Genomic DNA, 19,992 nt, shown 5'->3' with positions numbered 1-19,992 from the left:
GAACTCCCTCCTCAGGTAGCCATGGTTTCTGGAAGCAGACAGAGCCGGGTCTAAATCCTGGTTCTTCCACTCCCTACTTATCTGACTCCTTCATCTGTAAAATGGAGATAATACTAGTCTTTCATAAAGTTGTCAAGAGTATTCAATGAGATAATCTTGTAAAGTGCTTAGCACAGTTCTTGGCAGAGAGTACATACACATTCAGTAAATGGTAGCTGTTATAGCTGTAGCTCTTCTCTCTGCCTAAGACCCTTTACCTTATATATAGATCTGGGTATTCTTGTAAGAATACTAGGAACATTGTTTTCTCCTTAGTCCCAAGAATCGCTTAAATTTGGAAACAAAAAGGAAACTGCATTAATTTAATAGTTCCCCACCTGATTAATCATGAGAACCACCTGGAGAGCTTTAATATACAGATTCTTGAACTCCACTTCATATCTGTTGATTGAGAATCTTTTGAGGCCCGGATGGGATAGGATGGGACTGATATCTGAGAAAAAATTGTTAAGTTCTCTGAGTAGTTCTGTTGATAGGCCAGGATTGGGAACATTTGTTCTCTAGTTTCCAGGGGCTTATGGCTAGAGGATCTCTAAGGTCACCTCCTGGGCAGTGGCAGATTTACCTTCCTTAGAAGCTGAGGCTATTTTAATCTCAGCACCAGAGAATTGGCTCAATTCCAACTAATTCTGAACTCTAAGGGAGCCTGGTTGTTCTGTCATACTGGAAGTTACTTGTTTCTGGGAGCCTTCAAGACAGTAGAACTGTAAGTCAGCCAGATGGGATTGAGACCAGGAGCAGAGCAGAGAGGCAAGGTCTGTTCTTCAGTCTTGGAGTGTCCATTGTATCTCTTCCTGCCTCTGACCAGATGGCACTTTGGAGTCTGAAAGAGCAGGAGTGAGTGAGCTTGGGCATGATAGCCACCTCCTCCGCACCCCTCCTCAGGCCAGTCACTGGGTCTCTGCCCAGCTGGCTAAGTCTGTGCAAAAAACCTGCTGGCTTTGGGCTTCTGTGGCTTTTGTGTAAGTGTCAATTCTCAGAATCTGGTGGAGAATTTGCTTTGTGAGATTAGAGTATAGCGTGTGGGCAAGAAAGGATAGTTATTCTTAATCTGTAGGAAGGGAGGGAAAGGCGGAGAGTGCTCTGCCTTGGACAGGTTTGTGATATGCTTGTTTATAGAAATAGCAAGCCCATGGTTTGGCTGGAATGACTCAGGTATTTATAACTTGCATTGAGTGGGATTGAGAAATGGAGAAAGGGAGAAGGGGAAGGAAAACTGGTGGCAACAAAACATGGCAACAAAAACAGAGATCGGCTTCCTCCCAGTTGCTGGGGTTTCCTTTACCAGTTTGAGGTCAGCTAAATCCTAAATGACCCTGGCCTTTTGTGGCTCTGGTCTCTTAGTTCTCTCTCTCAAGGGAGCAGCTGCTCCCTTGCTATTGCAGACTCCCTGTAGTGGCCCCTCACACTAAGAAAGGAAGAGCAGATCTAAACCATTTATGCCACAGGCCCAAGTCAGATCTTCTTTAGCAATGCCATTGTCTTGGCTCTACAAACTGGATCTTTCATTGGCTTGTGCCTATCTTCTAGCTTGTGGACTGATCAGTTCTAGGGACTAAAGAGAGCGAGAGACCAGAAGAGCTTAGAAGGCCCTGCCCATGGTCTCTGGGATCTTGTTTTAGGGGTTTGGGACTGCTGGGCCACCTATGTTGCAGATGGCTCTGGACTCTGGAGAGTCCTTGTCTATTTCACTTTTTAGCACTTACTGCAACTACCCATCCCTTCTGGGAACTCTACCTTTCACTGGCTTCCTAGTTCTCCTCCTCCCTTTCTAACTGCCTGGCACCTCATCTTCTCTATACTCTAAAAATAGATATTCCCTACAGTTCTGTCTTCAGCCTCTCTCTCCCTTCCCTCCGTCTTCTCCTGTCTCATTATACTTTCAGTGGTGGTTTTCACATCCATGTAAATAATCCTCAGATATCTATTTCTAGTCCTTACCTCTCTCCCAAGTATTAATTCCTTGTTTATGTTGCTAAATTAAATGTTCTGTGTTTCCTACTAAATATCTCTGAAGCACCTTAGATTTAACATTTCTAAAACAGACTTCATTCATTGGCTTCCATCCTTCCTTCTATATCCAGACCTAGGTCCACTTTCTGATCATGGCACCATTTCTTTTTACGGTATTATCTTATTGCCTATCTCTGAGATTCAAAATTTGAGTTTTCTGCCTTTTTCCTCCAGAGCTGTACTGTGCCCAGTCTTGTCATTTCTCTTTGCTTTGTCACTTTTGAATCCATCATTTCTTTTCTACTCCCACTGTCTTCATGCTGGTGTAGATCCTCATTACTTCTCACCTGAACTGTTGTAACAGCCTCCTAATTGGGGTCTTTGCCTGTCTTGTATGTCTTATATATGTCATCATCAAAACATAGCTTTGATTGTGGCTCTGGTTCAAAACCCTTTAATGGCTTCCCAGGCCTACAGATGACCTCCACTTAGTTTGACATTCAAGACCTTTCTGGTCTGGTTGCAGCCTACTTCTCCTGACTTAATCTCCTACACAGTCTTTGCTTTCACCATTGCTCACTTGCTCTTTTATTCTGCCAGACTTTTGGTCATGCAGCTCCTACTGAGAATTCCTTCTCTCTGTATGTCCACCTGTCAAAATCCTATCCTCACTGCGAGGCCCAGGCCAGATGCCATCTCGTCTTCCAAGAAAACTTTGTTGTTTCCCTTTCCTGATCCTGTGCGGAAGTCATCTCTCTTCCTCCTCTTTGAGTACTTTTTATCTTTCTCATGACCTTTGTCACATACTGGATTGCTTTGTAATATATTATTCATCTTTCCAAATGGATTTTGAGTGTAGACAGTAGTGTCTGTGTATTCCTCACCTTAGAACCTCCCATAGCCTCCCAGTGGCTTTCAAACTTTTTTTTAAGAAATAACATTTTACATTATGTCCCAGTACACACACACACACACACACACACACCCCTGAAACAAAAGTTTCATGATCAATACCCTTATTACGTGCCATGATATCTATTTTTGTTAAATTTATTCATTACCCACTAAATCAATTTCAAGTCCCATTAATAGGCTGCAATCTTCATGTTGGAAAATGTTGCTCCTTGTAGTATGAATGAGTCATCCTATCTATTACCTCTGCACCACCTGTTTTTTCCATCTCCTTTAATGAGAGCCAGAAGAGCACTTAAACAGTTGGCTTTACTCTTTCTTTCTCTCTTGGGAATAGGCCATTATGAAGTTATCCTTTTTTCTCATTATAGTGAGGGATGATTTTGCCTTCTTTCTTTCAAGAGGATATAATACTGCCCTGCCTAGTGCATGCTGGGAGTGGTGGGTATTTAGACCTTCCTTTACAGTATACCTGTAGTAATTCTGCTCTCCTACAGCCTTGCTTCTAGGGAAAGATGACACCTTCTTTCAGGTTGGTATAGGCTTTCTTCCATCTCAGCACTCTCCACCTGCCAAAGCAAAGGCTGAGCCACAACTCGACTATTCTTCCTGCTTTTAGGCTGTATTTCAGATGTGGAGATCACGTAGTGTACAGAGTGAGTGTTCTCAGTTCACTTGTACATGAAGCAATGTTCTTAGAACTATGGATGCTAGCTGCCTGTAGCAGTGTGTCCAGAGTCACTGGCCATAATCAGATACCTGGACTAGTGTGTCTTTTGGGCTATGTTTCATTGGCATTTAGATCATGAGGGTTTGGACCTGAAGTTCTTGTCAGAATTTTGGGCCTTATCCCAGGCTTTGAGGACAGCTATTTTCTCAGAGGGCCTCTTCCCTGCCTCAGTTTTTTCAAATGATGCTTGAGGCCAGAACTCTCACACTAGTGGGCTTGCTTCCTTATGTGGAAAGGTGCTGTAGTATTCAGGAGGGGCTAGGTTATTGGTTCTCAAAGTGTAGTCTGAGAACCCCTGGCATTCCCAAAACCCTTTCAGGGGATGTATGAGATCACCCCTTTTCCACTTACATATCCAAATGAGGCCACATTTTCTTTATCTTCAACTAGAATAATATCACAACAGATTGAATACAGATGCAGATACGATATTATCTAAAATATTAAACAGTGCCACTCTTCTCACTAAAATTTTTTTTTTGTTTTGGAAAACAGTTATTTTTCAATAGAAGTGTAAAAGTGTTCTGTTAACATGTAGTGAATTTATTGCTATTTTTAAGTGAATTAACAAATATATTTAAGTATTTCCATTGTAATTTCTAGTATAGTAAATATTGATAAATGTAACCTGTATAAACAAAAGCTCTTCGGTGTCCTTGATAACTTCTAAGAGTGTACCAAGAGAAGAAAGAAGCCAGAGTGTAAGAGACCAAAAAGGGTGAAAATTGCTGGGCTAGGTCATGCTGTGGTAACAAATCACCTGGACATCTCTCAGACTTTACGGCTACTTTATTTCTTGTTCATGCTTATATTGTGTGAGTCAGCACAGGGGCTCTGTTCATCAGAGTTACTCAGGGATCTGGGCTGAGGCTGCCCCATCTCATCGCCTGCTGCCATGCTTAGCAGTCAGAAGAAGGATTGTGTATCCAGTGGTTCTTGAGAGCTTTCACTGGGAGTGGCATGTTAGAGCATCATAAAAATGTGCAGCTTTATGAGCACTTAAATGAGAAACTTAAATCAAATAAAAACACATATTTTTTGAGTTCTTGATACCGTTTTCCCTCACATTGCTGAATCAGTGAATGTCAATGAAATGGCTTGAGGATAGAGAGACAAGTCAGAGATGTGATTTATAGGAGGATGTTGCTCATGAGATACTGAGCCCCACACCACATCCTGGACCAAAGTTTTTCTCTCTTTTTAACATTTACTGTGTAATATTTAATACATACCATAAAGACATGTGAAATATTAGATTGAACAATTATGTGTCCATCATCAACTTAAGAAACAAAATGTTACCTGTACCATTAAGCTCCGTTTGTGCTTGACCTTTGTCTGGATGTGGTCTTTCTGTCACAAGTTTTAAGTACTTTGTAGAGAGCAGCTCTACTGGCCTGAAATACCCCAGTTTTCCTGGGCTTCTCATGTCTGCTTTTTCACTGTTTCTGAAGCCTCTGCGGTGCATTCATTTATTCATCAGACATTTTTATCATTGCCCATTGTGTGCCTGGCACTGTTTAAAGCACTAGGGGTATATCAGTGAGGGATAGCAATTTAGGTCTTGCCCTCAAGGAGGTTGTATGCTGATGGAGAAGGCAGACAATCAGTATGTGGACAGAGATATAATCAATGTCAGGTCACTACCTGACTTTAAGTGCTATGAAGAAAAATAAAGCAGGATGACTTGGGTATAGAGTGAAAGCAGAAAAGTAGTCTAGAAAGCCTTCTCTGTGGAGGAGACCTTTGCACAAAGACTTGAGCGAATTAGCTATGTGAATAGCTGAGGTAAGAGCATTTTAGTCCAAGGAATAGCATATGCTGAGGACCTGAGGCTACAATCTGCTCCAGGTGCTTAAGGCAGCCAGGGTGGTTAGGGGAGAGGAAGAGGGAGGGTATAGGAAATGATGTAAGAGAGGTAGCCAGAGGCCAGGTGATTTAGGGCCTTATAAACAGGGGTAAAGTATTTGGATTTGAACAGGGATGGGAAGCCATTGGAGGGTTTTAAGCAGAGTAATTATTGATCTCATGTATATTTTAAAAGAATCACTGTGGCCTGTCCCGTTGGGAAAAGACTCTAGGGGGCAAGGCCGGAAGCAGAGTGAACACAAAACACCTACCCCAAACATTTACAGCTACAGTCCAAATGAGAGATAATAGTGGCTTTAACTCGTGGTGTCTTGGTAAATGTTTATAGGCTCTCAGAGGGTGAAAAAAAAAGACCCTGATTTGTAGTGTTTGCTGATTTCCATGGTGTAAGTAGTCCCACAGTGGTGATTTCAAACTACCACTGTGCTGTCACCGAATGTGGAGGTGGGAAAAGATGTGCACAATTAGCATTTATGAGCCAGTATAAATAGGCTCCAGCACACAACTGCTGGAACCTGGGTGCATTTAGCCTGTGGTGTGTTTGTAGGGAGGGTCCAGGTTTGTCTCCATTTTATAGGGTAGACGGAAACCATACTGTGATTTGGGAAAGAGAGGATATGAAGAAGGTTATGAGAGGGAGAAAGTCAGTTTAAAAAGTCCATCATGCCAGAGTCTTGCAAAATAAGCCTGGATGTTGGAGGCCTTGCAGGAGCTCTAAACTCTCAGATCCTTTCAAAGTGGAGCTCAGCCCAAAACCTCCCAGCAAACAGGAAGCTGGTTTGAGTTAGAACATAAAATAAAAACCAGCTGATGCCCCTGAATGTTTTACCCCTCCTCTTCCCCCTCCACAGAGCCAAAGGAAACTGCCTTTTTTTCCCCTTTGGTTAGCTGCTCAGAAAGCCAGAAAAAGCCAAAAAACATAAATCCTTTGAAAATAAGCCAAGTTTTGAGCCTAGATAAACTCCTGCCCATGGGGTTCCCTAGCCCGGATGTCTGCACACTGCTGAGAGCCCTAGGAGGAAAGTAACTGGGGAACACAAAGGTGCCAGAGATCAGAGCCTGAAACCCAGGCCCAGCAGAAAAAGATGGCCTGTAGCAGGGTTTCTTAAACTGTAGCTTCAGCTGTTTCATAGGTCATGAAATCAATAGAGTAGGTCATGACCAGAATTATTTTTTAATGAATTAGAATACAATAGAAAATAGAGTATTACATTACTAATTACATATAGTGCTACATGCAATAAGAGTAAGTTTTGTTTTGTAAAACTTTTATTTCAGTTTTATGTGTATGCATACACGTACATGTGTGTTGTATACTGGGTCAATATAAACTGTGTCTCTTATTGTGGGTCATGGTCAGAAACGTTTGATAAACACTGGTCTTAACGTCTGAGTAACTCATGTCTCCTTCCTCCTTTAGACTACTATTGAAAAGTCCAAGCTAGTTTCAGAATTCTCTGTGGAACTGGATCATCAACCCACAAAACACCTCCCAAATTCCTGTCAGAGGGAAGGAAAGATGAGAACCAATAGACTGGTCTGATTCTTTGAGACCAAAGCCGAAGCAAAGGGAGGGATTGATGCAAATTTGAATCTAAAGGATTTTTCAGAAATCAGATTAGCTGGAAGAGAATAGGAGTTGAGCAGCCTCTTAGCTCACTGCACTTGATTTTGTGACCTCTCCATCTATGTGGGTAATGTGGCTTCGGGCTCCTTTCTCTCTCTGCAGTAGGCAGTTGGTAGAGCAGGAATGTTCCCGAGCATCCCTTCCTCTGGGATAGCCAGAGAGAGGCACAGTGCCAGGATAGGGAATGGTGCCCTGAAGTAAGTGTCCCCCATACTTCCCCAGGTTTATTTTATGCTTTCTGCCAGTGCCTGGTACTCAGGCCTTTCAGAAAGGTGATTGGGTGCCAGGGGGTCGTTAAGCCGAGAAAAAGTGTGAAGAAGGCATAAGTTAGGGTATATTATCAAGAATGTATTGAGGGTCCATTTCTCCATCAAGAAGGATCTTGGTTTTAAGGAGAATAAAACTACCATGCCTTCCAGTGCTTTGACAAAACCTCCTATAGGTGGCCTTCTGGCTAAGTGTCTGCAATTTTATATTGTCGAAGTGATCGTTGTATCTCTGGAAGTTGCAGCTTTCTATGTTTGCCGTGGTTGAACTAAGAAAGAAGGCATACACGGAGTTCTACAGAAGTAATGATTCTATGAAAGATTTTGAGGAGATGAAGAAAGCTGGTATCTTTGAGTATAAAATGATTTCAGAATGTAAAGAATTTCTTTGGGTTGAGTTCCATGGAAGTTTGTCACTGACCTGTGTTCCTGAACTATGAAACATGAATATTTGGGCTAAGGAATAGTTTCTCTTGATAATTAAACAATTAAAAAATTTAAAAAGAGAATGTATTGAATAGTCTAAAGTTTGTTTATCCCATACTAGTGCCTCAGATAGGCCCAAGAGTAACTGGCAAGTTTGGTGCTTGTCAGGTGGCTATGAGTTGGTATGGTACCCTGGAACTAAACTGCCTCTCCGTGAGTAGACTGAGAATTCCTGATCCACATCCCCAAGAAGCATAGAAGACTCTTGGGGACCTTTCTGGGAAATAGTTTTTAACTATAATGTCCCAGGAGATTTATTTTGGTCTTTGGCAACCACAGGGCATTTCTTTCCAACCTAATTCAAACTAAAATGGTCCTTGGAGATAAGAATTTAAACAGGCCCTCTAGGTACACTTTAAATTCTCCATTTGGGACAGTAAGAGAGAAGGAGTGATCCTAAAACTACCCTAATTGATTCTGGGCTTCCCCTTGCTGGAAACTGGCCTGGACTAAGTATAGACCACCCTGCCACAGATAATGAACGCCCATGAAGTGTTTCTGGTTCATATGACCCTCATGAGGCCTCTGGTACTCTCTTAGAAGAATATAGTCTAGCTTGTTACATGGCCCTTCTGCATTCAGAAGCCCCTTTCTCTGAGCCAACAAAGACCAAGGGCATTCCTGAGGAAGGCCAGTTCAGAGAGTCCAGACAATATTAGAGGAGACTGGACTTGGAATGACAAGCAAGACTTTATGTAGCAGCGGGTGAGGTTGAGTGACAAGCAAGAGGTTACAGGGCAGTCTGAATCTAACATGGCATCATCTGGCAGAAAGACCAGTAAACTAATTTGGAGTTAGTTCACTGTACACCCTGGGGGCTGCAGACAATGTGGGTTAACAATAGTGATGATGAGAGTGATGGTGAATGTCTTGTGTGGCCATGTCCTCTCAGAATCTCTGAGCACTTTACACATGTTTCCCTTTCATCTCGGTGGGAGTTGTGGCTTAATAGTAATAATTAAGTACTCTAAGCATCTGTGCTTTGCAAAACACAGAATTAAGCCATGTTTCTGCCTCTTAGGCTTGTAGTCTGTATGAACTGGCAGACATATGGTGTATGTGTGGGGGTGGGGGGTGGTGTTCTCTGATGGAGGGGAAGAACGTGATGGAATGCAAAGATCAGGGATATTATTAGTCACCTAATTGATACCTAACATTCTTCTGACCCTTGGTAGATCAGAGTGGCTTTTCTTTCATGCCTGCCAAGGCACGAATATCAGTGACCTCCCCTGGGTCTTATCGACCCAAAAGCCCAGTCTGGGGATCTAGGGCTTTATCTTATAAATAGAGCCTTCCTGGATTGGGGGAGTGCTTTTTCCTCTATGGCCATGAGCAGAGCTTTAACCGTTTGATTTTCTTTCCCATGATACCAGCAAATTGAGCTTTCTTAAAGCTGATGATGCACACTGACTTTAACCTGTATGATTAGGGGGCCTGTGGCCAGAATATAACCTGGAGAATTCAGTAGCCTGTTCTCCTGAAGACAGGGGCATCAGGAAAGTACTCAGCAGTGCAGGATGGTCCTGAGTATCTTCAGCACTTCCTTTCCAACCCTACTCTGTCCATAACATGTCACTTCTCTGTCTTGCTCTAACAGGTGACCTTGGAGAAGGTGCTTGGAATAACAGTATCTGGAGGCAGAGGACTTGCCTGTGACCCTCGATCTGGTTTAGTTGCCTACCCAGCTGGGTAAGTGCCTTGGAAGAGGTCTAATTGCATGGGGGTTTGTAGCCATGCGAAACCATTTGGGGTGGGCAAGGGTTTTCTGGTATCTTCTGGGAGATATATCCAGGTTAATGTTTTGGTGCCATTTTTGTAATGGAGATACAGGGCCAGGTAGAGGCTCTGCCTTTTTGGCCGTCCACTCTCACACGTATAGATTGACACTCTATATTATATATAGTTCCCAGAAACATCTTTAATATCTACCTTTTAGTCATTTTTAAAAACAGCTTTATCGAGATGTAATTCACATACCACACAATTGCCCATTTAAAATGCACACTGCAGTGTTTTTTTAGCATATCCACAGAGTTGTGCAATCATCACAATCAATTTTAGAGCATTTTCATCACCCTAAATAGAAATCCCATACCCATTAGCAGTCACTCTCCATTTCTGCCCTAGAGCTCAGCCTTAGACGACTATTAATCTATATTCTGTCTCTATAGATTTGCCTATTCTGGATATTTCGTATAAATGGAATCATACAATAGTTGGCCTTTTGCTACTGGCTTTTGTCATTTAGCATAATGATTTCAAGGTTCATACATGTCGTAGCAGATATCAATACTTCATTCCTTCTTGGGCTGAATACTGTTCCATTGTATAGATATACCACATTTAATTTATTCATTTGTTGATGAACATTTGGGTTATTTCCACTTTTTAGCTATTATGAATAATGCTGCTCTGAGCATTTGTCTACTCTAGTTACCTTGAGAGATGTCAGTGCCATGGAAGAAAAGGGGTTCTGGGGCTGGTGTTCTTTTTTTTTCTCTTGTGCCTTTTCACTCCTCTGCTCCTACAGATGAGAAACCTCCGACCATTGTTTCTTTAGGCTTTTGTAGAAGTGTTTCTTTTGGAGGCTTGGGGCCCCTCCTACTTCTGGTTCTCTCTGTCAGCCTCTGTTCCTTGCTGCTGGGCACAGGAATGTGAAAATGGAAAGGCCTCTTTTCTTCTACCCTCAACTTGGGAATGCTGAATTCCCCATGTGAGTTTCATAGCAACTCGTGCAGGTTTTGTACCAGATGTACGATTTTTTAGGTTTTATCTTGCATTAGAAAAGCTACCTTATCGAGAACTTGTTCTGTGTCAGGCACTTTGTTAAGCATTTTACGGGAATTATTTAATACTCATAGCAGCCCTGTGAGGTTGACACTATTATCATCCCATATTTTAGAAACTAATATTCAAAGAGGTTAAACAGTTTGCTCAAGGTCACACAGCTAGTGTCTGAATTGTGATTCTAACTCCAGTAGTCTGACTTTAGAGCTCTTACTTTTAAAATGGGGGAACAGTAGACTTTCTGCTTATTTTTAAAAGCTGCTTTTTCCCTAAGCTGGCTATCTGCCATTTGAATGACAAGAGCCCAATTTATGGACATCTCAGTCTGTATGCTAGGGAGACTTCTGCCCCTAAATTCAGGGCTCAGTGTCTCTCCTGAGTGGCTCTCTGGCATTTGATATCTGGTGGGGACACTGTGGGATCTGCACTGGCTTTACCCTATAGAGACTGAGCTGGTTTCCTCCTCCCTCTCCAGAAGCAAGTTGATGAATGACTTGTGTTGCTCGATACCCGTGCAGCTTGCCTCAGGGGAATTCCACTCGTGCCTGCCTCTGCCTGGGAAAGCCAGGTTCCTTCTTGTTGGAAGTGGGGCTGGGACTGGCTGGAAAGGGCCTGGACTGCTGCTCAGGGCCTGCTGAGCCCTGTGTCCCTGCCCTCAGGGTCATGGAGCCCTGTTCTCTCTCTTCCTCACTTGCACCTGACCAGGGCCTGGCGCCTCTAAGGGTGTGTGCTTCTGTCTAAGGACAAGTCCCAGCCTGGCTCAAGTGCCTGCAAGTCATTATCTTTCCAGGTGTTGTATGGAAGCTTCCTTGCTGTGACCTCTGGTAGATTTCCTTAGTATGCTTGTCTTGGGCCAGGCCTGGGCAGAGTGTCACGATCTGCTCCCTAGCCTTTTGATTTCCCGAAACTTGAAGTTCTCTCTTTGCAAATGGCCTCTTTCTGGTTGTCTTAGTTTTGCTTTGTGCTAAAGTTCCCTGATGTACCTCAGGGGTATCTGGGAGCCACCAAAGTCTGTGTGAGCCAAACAGGCTCCCTCCCTCTCTTCTCTTCTTATCTGGTGATCCTAACCTCACCCCACCCCCACCCCTACTCTCTTGTTCCTACTGAGCTTATTGCTCTAGGAGTAGCTCAGGTATCCTAGAAACAAGAGAAACAAAGCTCAGAAAAATTCTCCCAGAGGCCTAGAGGCAAATATCAAACCAAAACAAAATTTTCTGAAAGGAAATGAAACAGCTCAGGGAGGGTAGGGTAGAGGGGGATATGTGTCAGGAAGAGGCAGGTTGAAGTCTCTGGGCAGAGACCCCTCAGTTTTAGTGGCTCCCGCATCTCTTCTCCAGAGTTCTCCCTTTGCTGTTGTTTTCCCCACAGGAAGCCCACCCTCACCTGTCACACTTTAAGCCCTACAGCCCTAGAGGACCAGGCTGGTCCCCAGATAGCCTCTTGGAACTAACTCAGTTTAGTCAGACATCCGTAATTGACTTAGGCCTCTTCCCTAGTTGGCTTGGTAGAGGGATCCAGGGCTTTAGCCCAGCACAGCTACCATTGGTACTGTGGATCCAATAAGTTCTGAGAAGGAGTTTCTCCTGACCCCTAATGCCAGGGCCTGGCCTGAGTGAGTGCTATGAGAAGAGGAGCTACCGGAGTGGGAGGTGTCTTGGAAAGGCGAATGGCCCTATCTGGCAGCCAAAAAGAGACCTCTTGGTTGCTCTAGGGGGGAGGAGGGGAAACCCAGCTCTCCTGAGAAAGCCCTCCATTTACTCAGCCCCTGTTAGAATTTATGCTGAGATCCCTAGCTCCAAAGCACTGGACTGGAGTATGTGAAGCCACAGTTTTTCCTCCTGAACTGTGTTCTTGTGATATCAGGTAAGAAGGAGCACACAGCTACCTCTTTACTCTCTGTGGCAAGCCCTATATGTGGGTTTGCCAGGGAGTGTGTGGGGCTATGGAGAGACTGGGTGAACCTGAGGCAAGAGGATACCTAAAACTTGGTGCCCTGATGGATGTAAATCATATGTAGGAGCACTCACAAGAATCAGCCCCCTCAGGGCCTTTTCTCTTAGTTTCCATGCAGATCTCACACCTGAAACAGTTTGTTCCTGGAGACATTCATTCTTCTCCAGTTTGTTCATGGAGACATTTATTCATTTGTTCAGCAGATATGTCAAAAACCTGCTCTGGGCCAGGCACTGTTCCAGGCACAGTGTATGCAGTAGTGAATATGACAGACAGGGTCACTACTTTTGTGGGGGTTAGGTTCAAGATGGGCAAGCAAACAGTAAGCATGTTAACAAATAAATGAGCAAGGTAATATCAGAGATTGATATTAAATGTTCTGAAGAAAATAAAACTGGATGATGAAGAATCAACATGTGAAGATCTGATGTCAGAGTGTTCCAGGTGGAGGAAACCTTGAGTACAAAAGTCCCAAGGAAAGGAGGGATAAATTTACTTGTTTGAGGAGCTGAATAGTGGCCACTATGACTGGACCATAGTGAGTGAGAGGAAGGAGGCTGAGACACTGCCACTTTGACCTGGTTTGTAAGTGTGGCAGCTCACAGAGACTTACCTCTTGTTCTAGGAGAAAATATATTTAGGATTTAGAGTCCATAGAGAGAAGCATATTGGTAGCTCTAACACCGGTGGCTGTGTTATTCACTGGGTTATCACCACCAAGTCTTTTCTCTCAGGCCTTTGGAGTGGGGGGCTTGTAAAGTGTCCCAGAAACAGGGATGCAATGGGTCTCTTGGTCTGGCTTATTTGGAAGGCTTTGGAGTCCAGGTATCTAAAGAGAACCACAACCAAGGATTCTCTAGGAACATCCTAGACTCATCATCTTTTAGAATAATTAAAGCTATAAGATTTCCCCTTTGGGGGCGAATCTGGAGGGACAGTTTGTAATTCCACACCTGGATGAGGACCCTAATGAGTTACTTATATCCAGCAAGTCCCGTATGGGATGCTATAGTTGGGATGCCTGTTGTAACTGCTGACTCCCTGGATAACAGAGTACCCTTCAAGAAGATGGCCAGGAGCATCATGCTGGTTACTTTGCACATGATCTCTTCAGTCTCACAACAATTCTGTGAGGTAGATGTTGTTATTCCTATTTTACAGATGAAGAAACTGAGGTTCAGAGAAGTTAAGGAATATGCCCAAGATTGCACAGTATGTTAGCAGAGAGGGCTGCCTGACCCCAGTTTTCTTGTTTCCATCATCACACTACCCTCAAGCGTCAGTGAGTCCTAAAAGCCTGAGGTGGGGAGAACCATGGACCTGCCCTCTGCCCTAGTTCAGGTCTGCTACTCAGGAGGTTCCTAGGCAGTCAGGGCTTTGTGATCTGGTAGCTAGCAACTGTCTTCTAGGCCCTGCGGATGTAACAGTAAACAAAAGAGACAAAAATACCACCTTCACAGAGCTGGCAATCTAGTGAAGAAGATATATCTTCTCCCCCCAAGAGAGTGAACTGTATAGAATATTACAAGTTGACATGTGCTTTAGAAAAATTGTAAACAATAAGCAGTCAAAGGGAATAGGGAATTTGGGGCCGGGGGTAGGGTTATGTTAAATAGGGCTAGAGAGTGATATTTGAGCAAGGCTCGAGGGAACTTTGGTGTGCCTCTGTGAGTCACCTTCTGATTTTACCTGGTCTGAAAGAAGAAATTCTAAAGCACAGGGTCTCTGCTTAAACTTTCTGTGTCCTGTTCCCTGTATGTGCTACTGCATCCATTGCTCATCCCAGGGTTCATTTGTTTCTGCCTTCTGGAGGATGGGGAGTGGTAGGAGGCGGATCACGTGGGAATGCTGGGCTCTTCAGGATAGCAGCAGGCCTGGACCTGCCCAGGGAGGGGGCTGTTGAGGGCTTGTCCCTTCTTGGTTCAGAGAAGTTCCTGGGCAGTGGGCCCAGCATCTGGTGCTCTGTGTGACTCCCGGGCTGAGCCTGGAGCGACTGAGGCCTCTGTCTTCCTGAGAAAGTGAGCAGTCTTCCTGTACATGTACCCTGGGGTTCTGAATTACGGGACTCAGCTGGTTGGGCCAGCCCAGCCCTTGTTATGTTGAGGATTTCAGCCAGCACTGCTGCAAGGGCCTTGTGAAGATGGCTGCCTGCTGTGCTGGGTCATTGAGGCTGAGGGCCAAAGATTGATGCAAAGTGTGCTCCACCTTCTTTCCCTAGTGGACTGAGGAGCTTGTTCAAAGATCAAAGAAGATAGAGGAGGCTCCCACATCACTGTTTTTGAGGTCTGTTCTCTTGGGAGGACCTCAACAAGCTGGGCAAAGGGAGAACCTTGGATACCTTCCGCCCTTACTTCAACATCTGCATTGTTGTCCCCATAAATGTGACCACGGGTTGGTCTCTTTCGTCCTCTTTGTCTGTGTTGGAAGATTTCCAAATTTGAATAATTAGTAAAATTTCCAGCTTAAGGGCTACCTCTGTGTGTTTCCCTTTTTTGTATGTTTCCCTCCTTTATTTAACTCTTCCATGCCACACCTGGCTATACTGTGTGTATATGTGTTGGGGGTGGGGGATGTTAGAAGAGGGAAGGTTGCCTCAGACAACCATCTTTCTATCTACATTGTATTTTTTACACACACACACACACACACACACACACACACACACACACACGTGCTACTCTCCCTCCTCCTCCGATCATGGAGTTGAATTTAGGAGGAGGAAAAAATGCTGTGGCCTATCAAGACTCAGAATTTGTGTGCAGTGACTTAGAAAGTGTTTTAAACAGTTTGAAGCATTGCCTTTGAAGGTCAGGATGCTGCTTTGGGATGATAGGTTTAAAAGAAAACTCAAAAGCTTACCATAGAGCCCTCATCACCTGTTGTTCTGGATTTGGAATGTGACTGGCTAAATATGCATTGAGTCAGTTTAAGTCAGATCAGCTCTCCACTGAAGCCCTCTGCCATGGTTTATCTGCTGCTGATTTGAAAGCTAGGTAACCTGTACCCACTCAGACTAGAAGCCATTGCTAGAAAGAAGAGCCTACAGAGGGCCTCCTCGATAGGTCAGCACAGATAGCAGAAGGTTCAGCAAACATCAGCCTGAAAACTTGCTCGGGGTATCATATCATTTCCCACACACTGAATAAAATATTAAAATGTAAATATTTAAATCTATGAACTTTGAACTATAACTGCTAATAATTTTCACTGTGCTTGTTCTGATTTTCTAAAATTCTGTAACCTAAATCCCTTTACCCTCAAAATGCCCCAGTCTTCTTTCCCTCTTCTCAGAGGCTTCTGCCCTCATTACCTTGCACATTAATTCATTGTGCTTCATGTCTTTCAACTTCAGTTTTCTCTTTTTCTCCCCACTCACTCCATTCTGCTTTTCTTAGAGCACTACTTCTGGAATCCTGACTGTGTTTTGCTTTAGTTGAGTGGCCTTGAGCAAATTACCTCAGTGCTCTGAACTTGTGCATCTATAAAGTGGGGATAATTGTACCAGCATTCCAAGGTTGTTTTAAGGATTAGCTAAGACCAGACATCTTAGGTGCTGCTACATGGAAAGTGCTTGATAAGTGGTAAGTGCTTGATAAGTGTGAAGAGCAGTAGAACAGTTACTTGAGGAAATGGACACCTTTGTGTTTAGAGTTCATTGAAACTCTTGTGTGGTGCTTTTTAACTTAGCCAGGAGATGTTACTTCTGTTATCTTTCCATGCTTCTGTGCTGCTGTCTTAGACAATTATGGTAGTTTCTCCCTCAGTATTCCCCCATCCCTTCCTTGCTACCTTCTAAGCTTGTCATCTCCTAAGTCAATGAAGATGCAGAGACTTTCTTCCCCCAACCTTATTCCAACTCTTCTTTCTTGGTTGCCTCCCCAGGACAAAAAATAAAGCATCATTTAAAGTTTTTACCATTACTAGGCTCCTAACAGGATTCACCTGCATTCTTCCTAAGGAAAAACCTGACATAATCCCTTAGCACCTCATTCCCCACTGCCAGGAGTCCCCTTTCAGCTTCATTTCCATGTTCCAAGAGTAGTAATAGTAACATTTTCCATTCGTTTGGCTTCTAATGTGTGTCTGAAAAAATCAGTTAATCTTCACAGGAGTCCTATGAGCTAGATCCAAGAGTCTCTCTCTTTTTTTCTTATAGATAAGAAAACAGTTTTGTCACTTACCCAGGGTCACAGAGGTATATATGGCAGAACAAGGACTCAAACCCTGGCCTCTGACTTCAAAACCCACAGTGTCCCCATTGTCCCACACTGCCTCGATGAGGATCCAGAGGTCATCGGTCCCTTCTTTCATAGAAGACAGGAGTAGGGAGGAGAGCTGGGGCCTACTGATACCCCACAGGACCAAGCTAGTGGACCAGGGGAGGCGTTCACCCATTTAATAAATGGCTCTTGATCAACTGCAATAGGCCAGACTCTGCTAGGCCCAGGAGACAAAGCAGCAAGGCAAACCAGACCCAGTTCCCACCCTCATGGAATGCAGTCTAGTGGGAGAGGTGATCAAAAATGAATGTAAAATTGCAGCTGTGATAAATGTTACAAAAGATTGATACACTGTGTGGTGATGACAGCATATTCATAGGCCTTTCAACCTGAGATCTGAATGAGGGCTAGGGTTAACTAGTTGGGAAAAGGAGAGCTCCATCAAAGACCCTGTAGAAAGGAGCATAGCAAGTTTAAAGGGAGTGAAAGAATGCGGTGGAGCATAGTGCATGGTGAGGCTGGAGAGTGGGCAGGGGGTCACACCACCCAGGGCCTTCATGGGCACTTTAAGGAGTTTGGTCTTAGAAGCTCCCCAGGGATTATCAGCAAAGGGTGACACAATTAGAAGTGCACGAGTGTTTGAGCACTGGAGAGTCCTGGCTTAGCTGTTTATCAGAGCCTAGCTTTCTGAATCTAGGTTTCCTCACCTCAAAATTTTGGAGAGTTGGACCAGGTGATCTCTAAAGTCACTTAATATAGAACATTTAATTCCTTCCATCCTTCCTTCCAGCTCCAAGGTCCTATGAGTCTATCTGTTTTGGAGGAATTAGGCTCCCTGTATCCTGGATTGCCCCTAACAGAAACTGAGCAAGTGTGCCTGAAGTGGTGTGTGTGTGTGTGTGTGTGTGTGAATGACTGTGTGTGTGTGTGTGTGTGTGTGTGTGTGTTTTGGGACAGAAGAGGGAGAATGATGGGGCACAGAGCTTCTAAAGCCATCTGATTTTTGTCATATGTTAAAAAACTCTCCTGACATGGCATTCTGGAAGGGAAGCAGGAGACTGCAAGTTGATATAAAGAGAAAAGAGAGAAAGGAATGAAGAAAAGGTAACATGGAAAGATCAGGGGATGGGGAGAGAAGGAGAAAGAAAACAGTGGGGAAGGATTTGAGGGATCGGGTTAGAAGAGAAGAGGATGTGACTCAGGAATTCAAAGGCTTTTGGTCTGCTTGGAAGTTCTGGGCATACCTGGTACACCTCAGAGATCCTAGCATCTCCAGAGCTTGCCTGTGGAATTTGCATATTTAAGTGGTTTATTGAGCCTAAGATGCTGAGCACTCAGTAGCAGCTTATACTCACCTTTGCTTTAAGTTTCTAGCAAATGTGGGGTCCGGATGTGGTAGCTACAGGGGATTTCCTACTAAACAAGGTTGGGTCTGGGGGTTGTCTCCCTCTGCTTATTCTCTACACATTCCCTTACCTGGAGCAGCAAGCCCCACACTTGCTCTTGTCAGCTAGTTACAGTGCTGATGATGTGGAGGCAGATGCACAATGAGCCTAGGCCTGCTGACAGCCAAGGAGCCTAAGGGAGAACACTGCCTGGCTATGCCTTCTGGCTTCTTGCCCCTGACTCCTATCATCTAGCCTCTCTGGAGCTGCCTCTGGAAAGTCACTCTGAATCTGCTGGCATCTAGCCTTGACGCCTGATTGAGAGGGTACTCCCAGCCTTTTCTGTAAGGCAGGTCAAGTCTTCTCATAATCTGGAGGGTCCTTTTCAGAGGTCAGAGATTTTCAGGGCTGAGCCCTGGAGCTCTTAGGCACTGAACAGGCTGCTCCAGGCCCTCTCAAGCTCTCTCTTCCCCTCCCCTTAGTCTTACTGAGCTTTCCTGCAATTTTGGTCCCATGCCTCTTCTTCATCTGACATGTAGAGGGTGTGGGGGGCTGGCTGCTTCCAGATATACATGTGGATGCACACCTGAGAGGCCTCACCCTTCCTTGGAGCACAAATTCTTGATAAAAGTGTGACTCCAAGCCTGCGAACTGGCCATATACCTGTGGCCTGTTTTGCCAAATCACTTGTACTCTCCCCACCTGCACCCCTTCCTGAGTTATGTGCGAGAGCTGTGGGAAGATCGTTGTCCCTGATGCCCTTTGTGAGTGTGATCAGAGATGGTGCTAGTGCTTAGTTGACCCGGTGGGGATAGGCTTCCAGGGAGTCCTTTCACCCTCAAGGAGCTGCAAAGATAGGCCCTTGTGGGCAGGGAAAGGAAGCAAGAACAGGTTGCAGTCATTTGCCGTCAGTGGCAAGTGGATCCCCTCTGCTGGGTGACTGGAATTCCCAGGTAGTGTGGGAGCTCCTGGGAGAGCTGTGGTTTCGTGTTAAGTCTGTTGTCTCACTCGTCTCCCCAGGTGTGTGGTCGTGCTGTTCAATCCCCGGAAACACAAACAGCACCACATCCTCAACAGTTCCAGGTAAATGGGTATGGGCCCTCAGGGAGCACCTCTTTCTCCTGGAGACTTTGAGAAGGGCACTGTCTGGGGTTCTCTGGGGAAATGCCACATGAGCCATCGATGTTTGCTGGTTTTGCCTTTTGAGGGGACTGTGAGGGAGCCAGGCTTAGGCCAGGCTGCCAGCACCCCTCTGACCTGCCTCATCTCTTACAGAAAAACTATCACTGCCCTTGCCTTCTCCCCTGATGGCAAGTACTTGGTCACTGGAGAGGTAAGTGAAGAAAGAGGACTGCAGTTTTCGGAAGAGGGTAGGAGGCCTGGCCTCAGCACAGAGTTACAATCCTAGGCCTAGTTAAGGCTGCTTGCCACTTTGACTTCGTGAACAGATGCCAAATCCTGTTTTTTTCTATAACAAGCCCTGGAGGGCTTGTTAAATTGCACAGTGCAGGGTTTCTGTAGGTCTGGGCTGGGACTCCAAAATCTGAATTTCTAACAAGTTCCCACATCATGCTGATTCTGCCGGTTTGGGAATCACCCTTTTAGGGAAACACTGCCTTAGAATGTTCCTTGTCCCCGGAGGCCCCCTTCTGGGCACATGAAGAATACCTCTACCTTCTCAGTCTGAAAGGGAGGTCATGGGGGCAGAAGTAGGCATGAGTAGTAGTGGTCCTCAACCCTGGCT

At 44.7% G+C, this 19,992-nt stretch overlaps 1 protein-coding gene across 1 annotated transcript in view; it reads left to right on the top strand.

Moving 5' to 3' along the window:
• Positions 1-19,992, top strand: part of MAPKBP1 (mitogen-activated protein kinase binding protein 1) — a 50,445-nt gene that overhangs the window by 14,593 nt on the left and 15,860 nt on the right. The window contains exons 3-5 of the mRNA XM_039888440.1: positions 9,501-9,592; positions 19,269-19,331; positions 19,524-19,581. Coding sequence (XP_039744374.1) covers positions 9,501-9,592; positions 19,269-19,331; positions 19,524-19,581 — 213 coding nt within the window. The remainder of the gene's footprint in view (positions 1-9,500; positions 9,593-19,268; positions 19,332-19,523; positions 19,582-19,992) is intronic.

The sequence above is a fragment of the Pteropus medius genome, unplaced genomic scaffold (genome assembly GCF_902729225.1).
Source record: "Pteropus medius unplaced genomic scaffold, Ma_sr-lr_union100, whole genome shotgun sequence".
NCBI lineage: Eukaryota > Metazoa > Chordata > Mammalia > Chiroptera > Pteropodidae > Pteropus > Pteropus medius.
The sequence above is the reverse complement of the archived record's forward strand: the minus strand, read 5'-3'. Positions and strand labels throughout refer to the sequence as shown.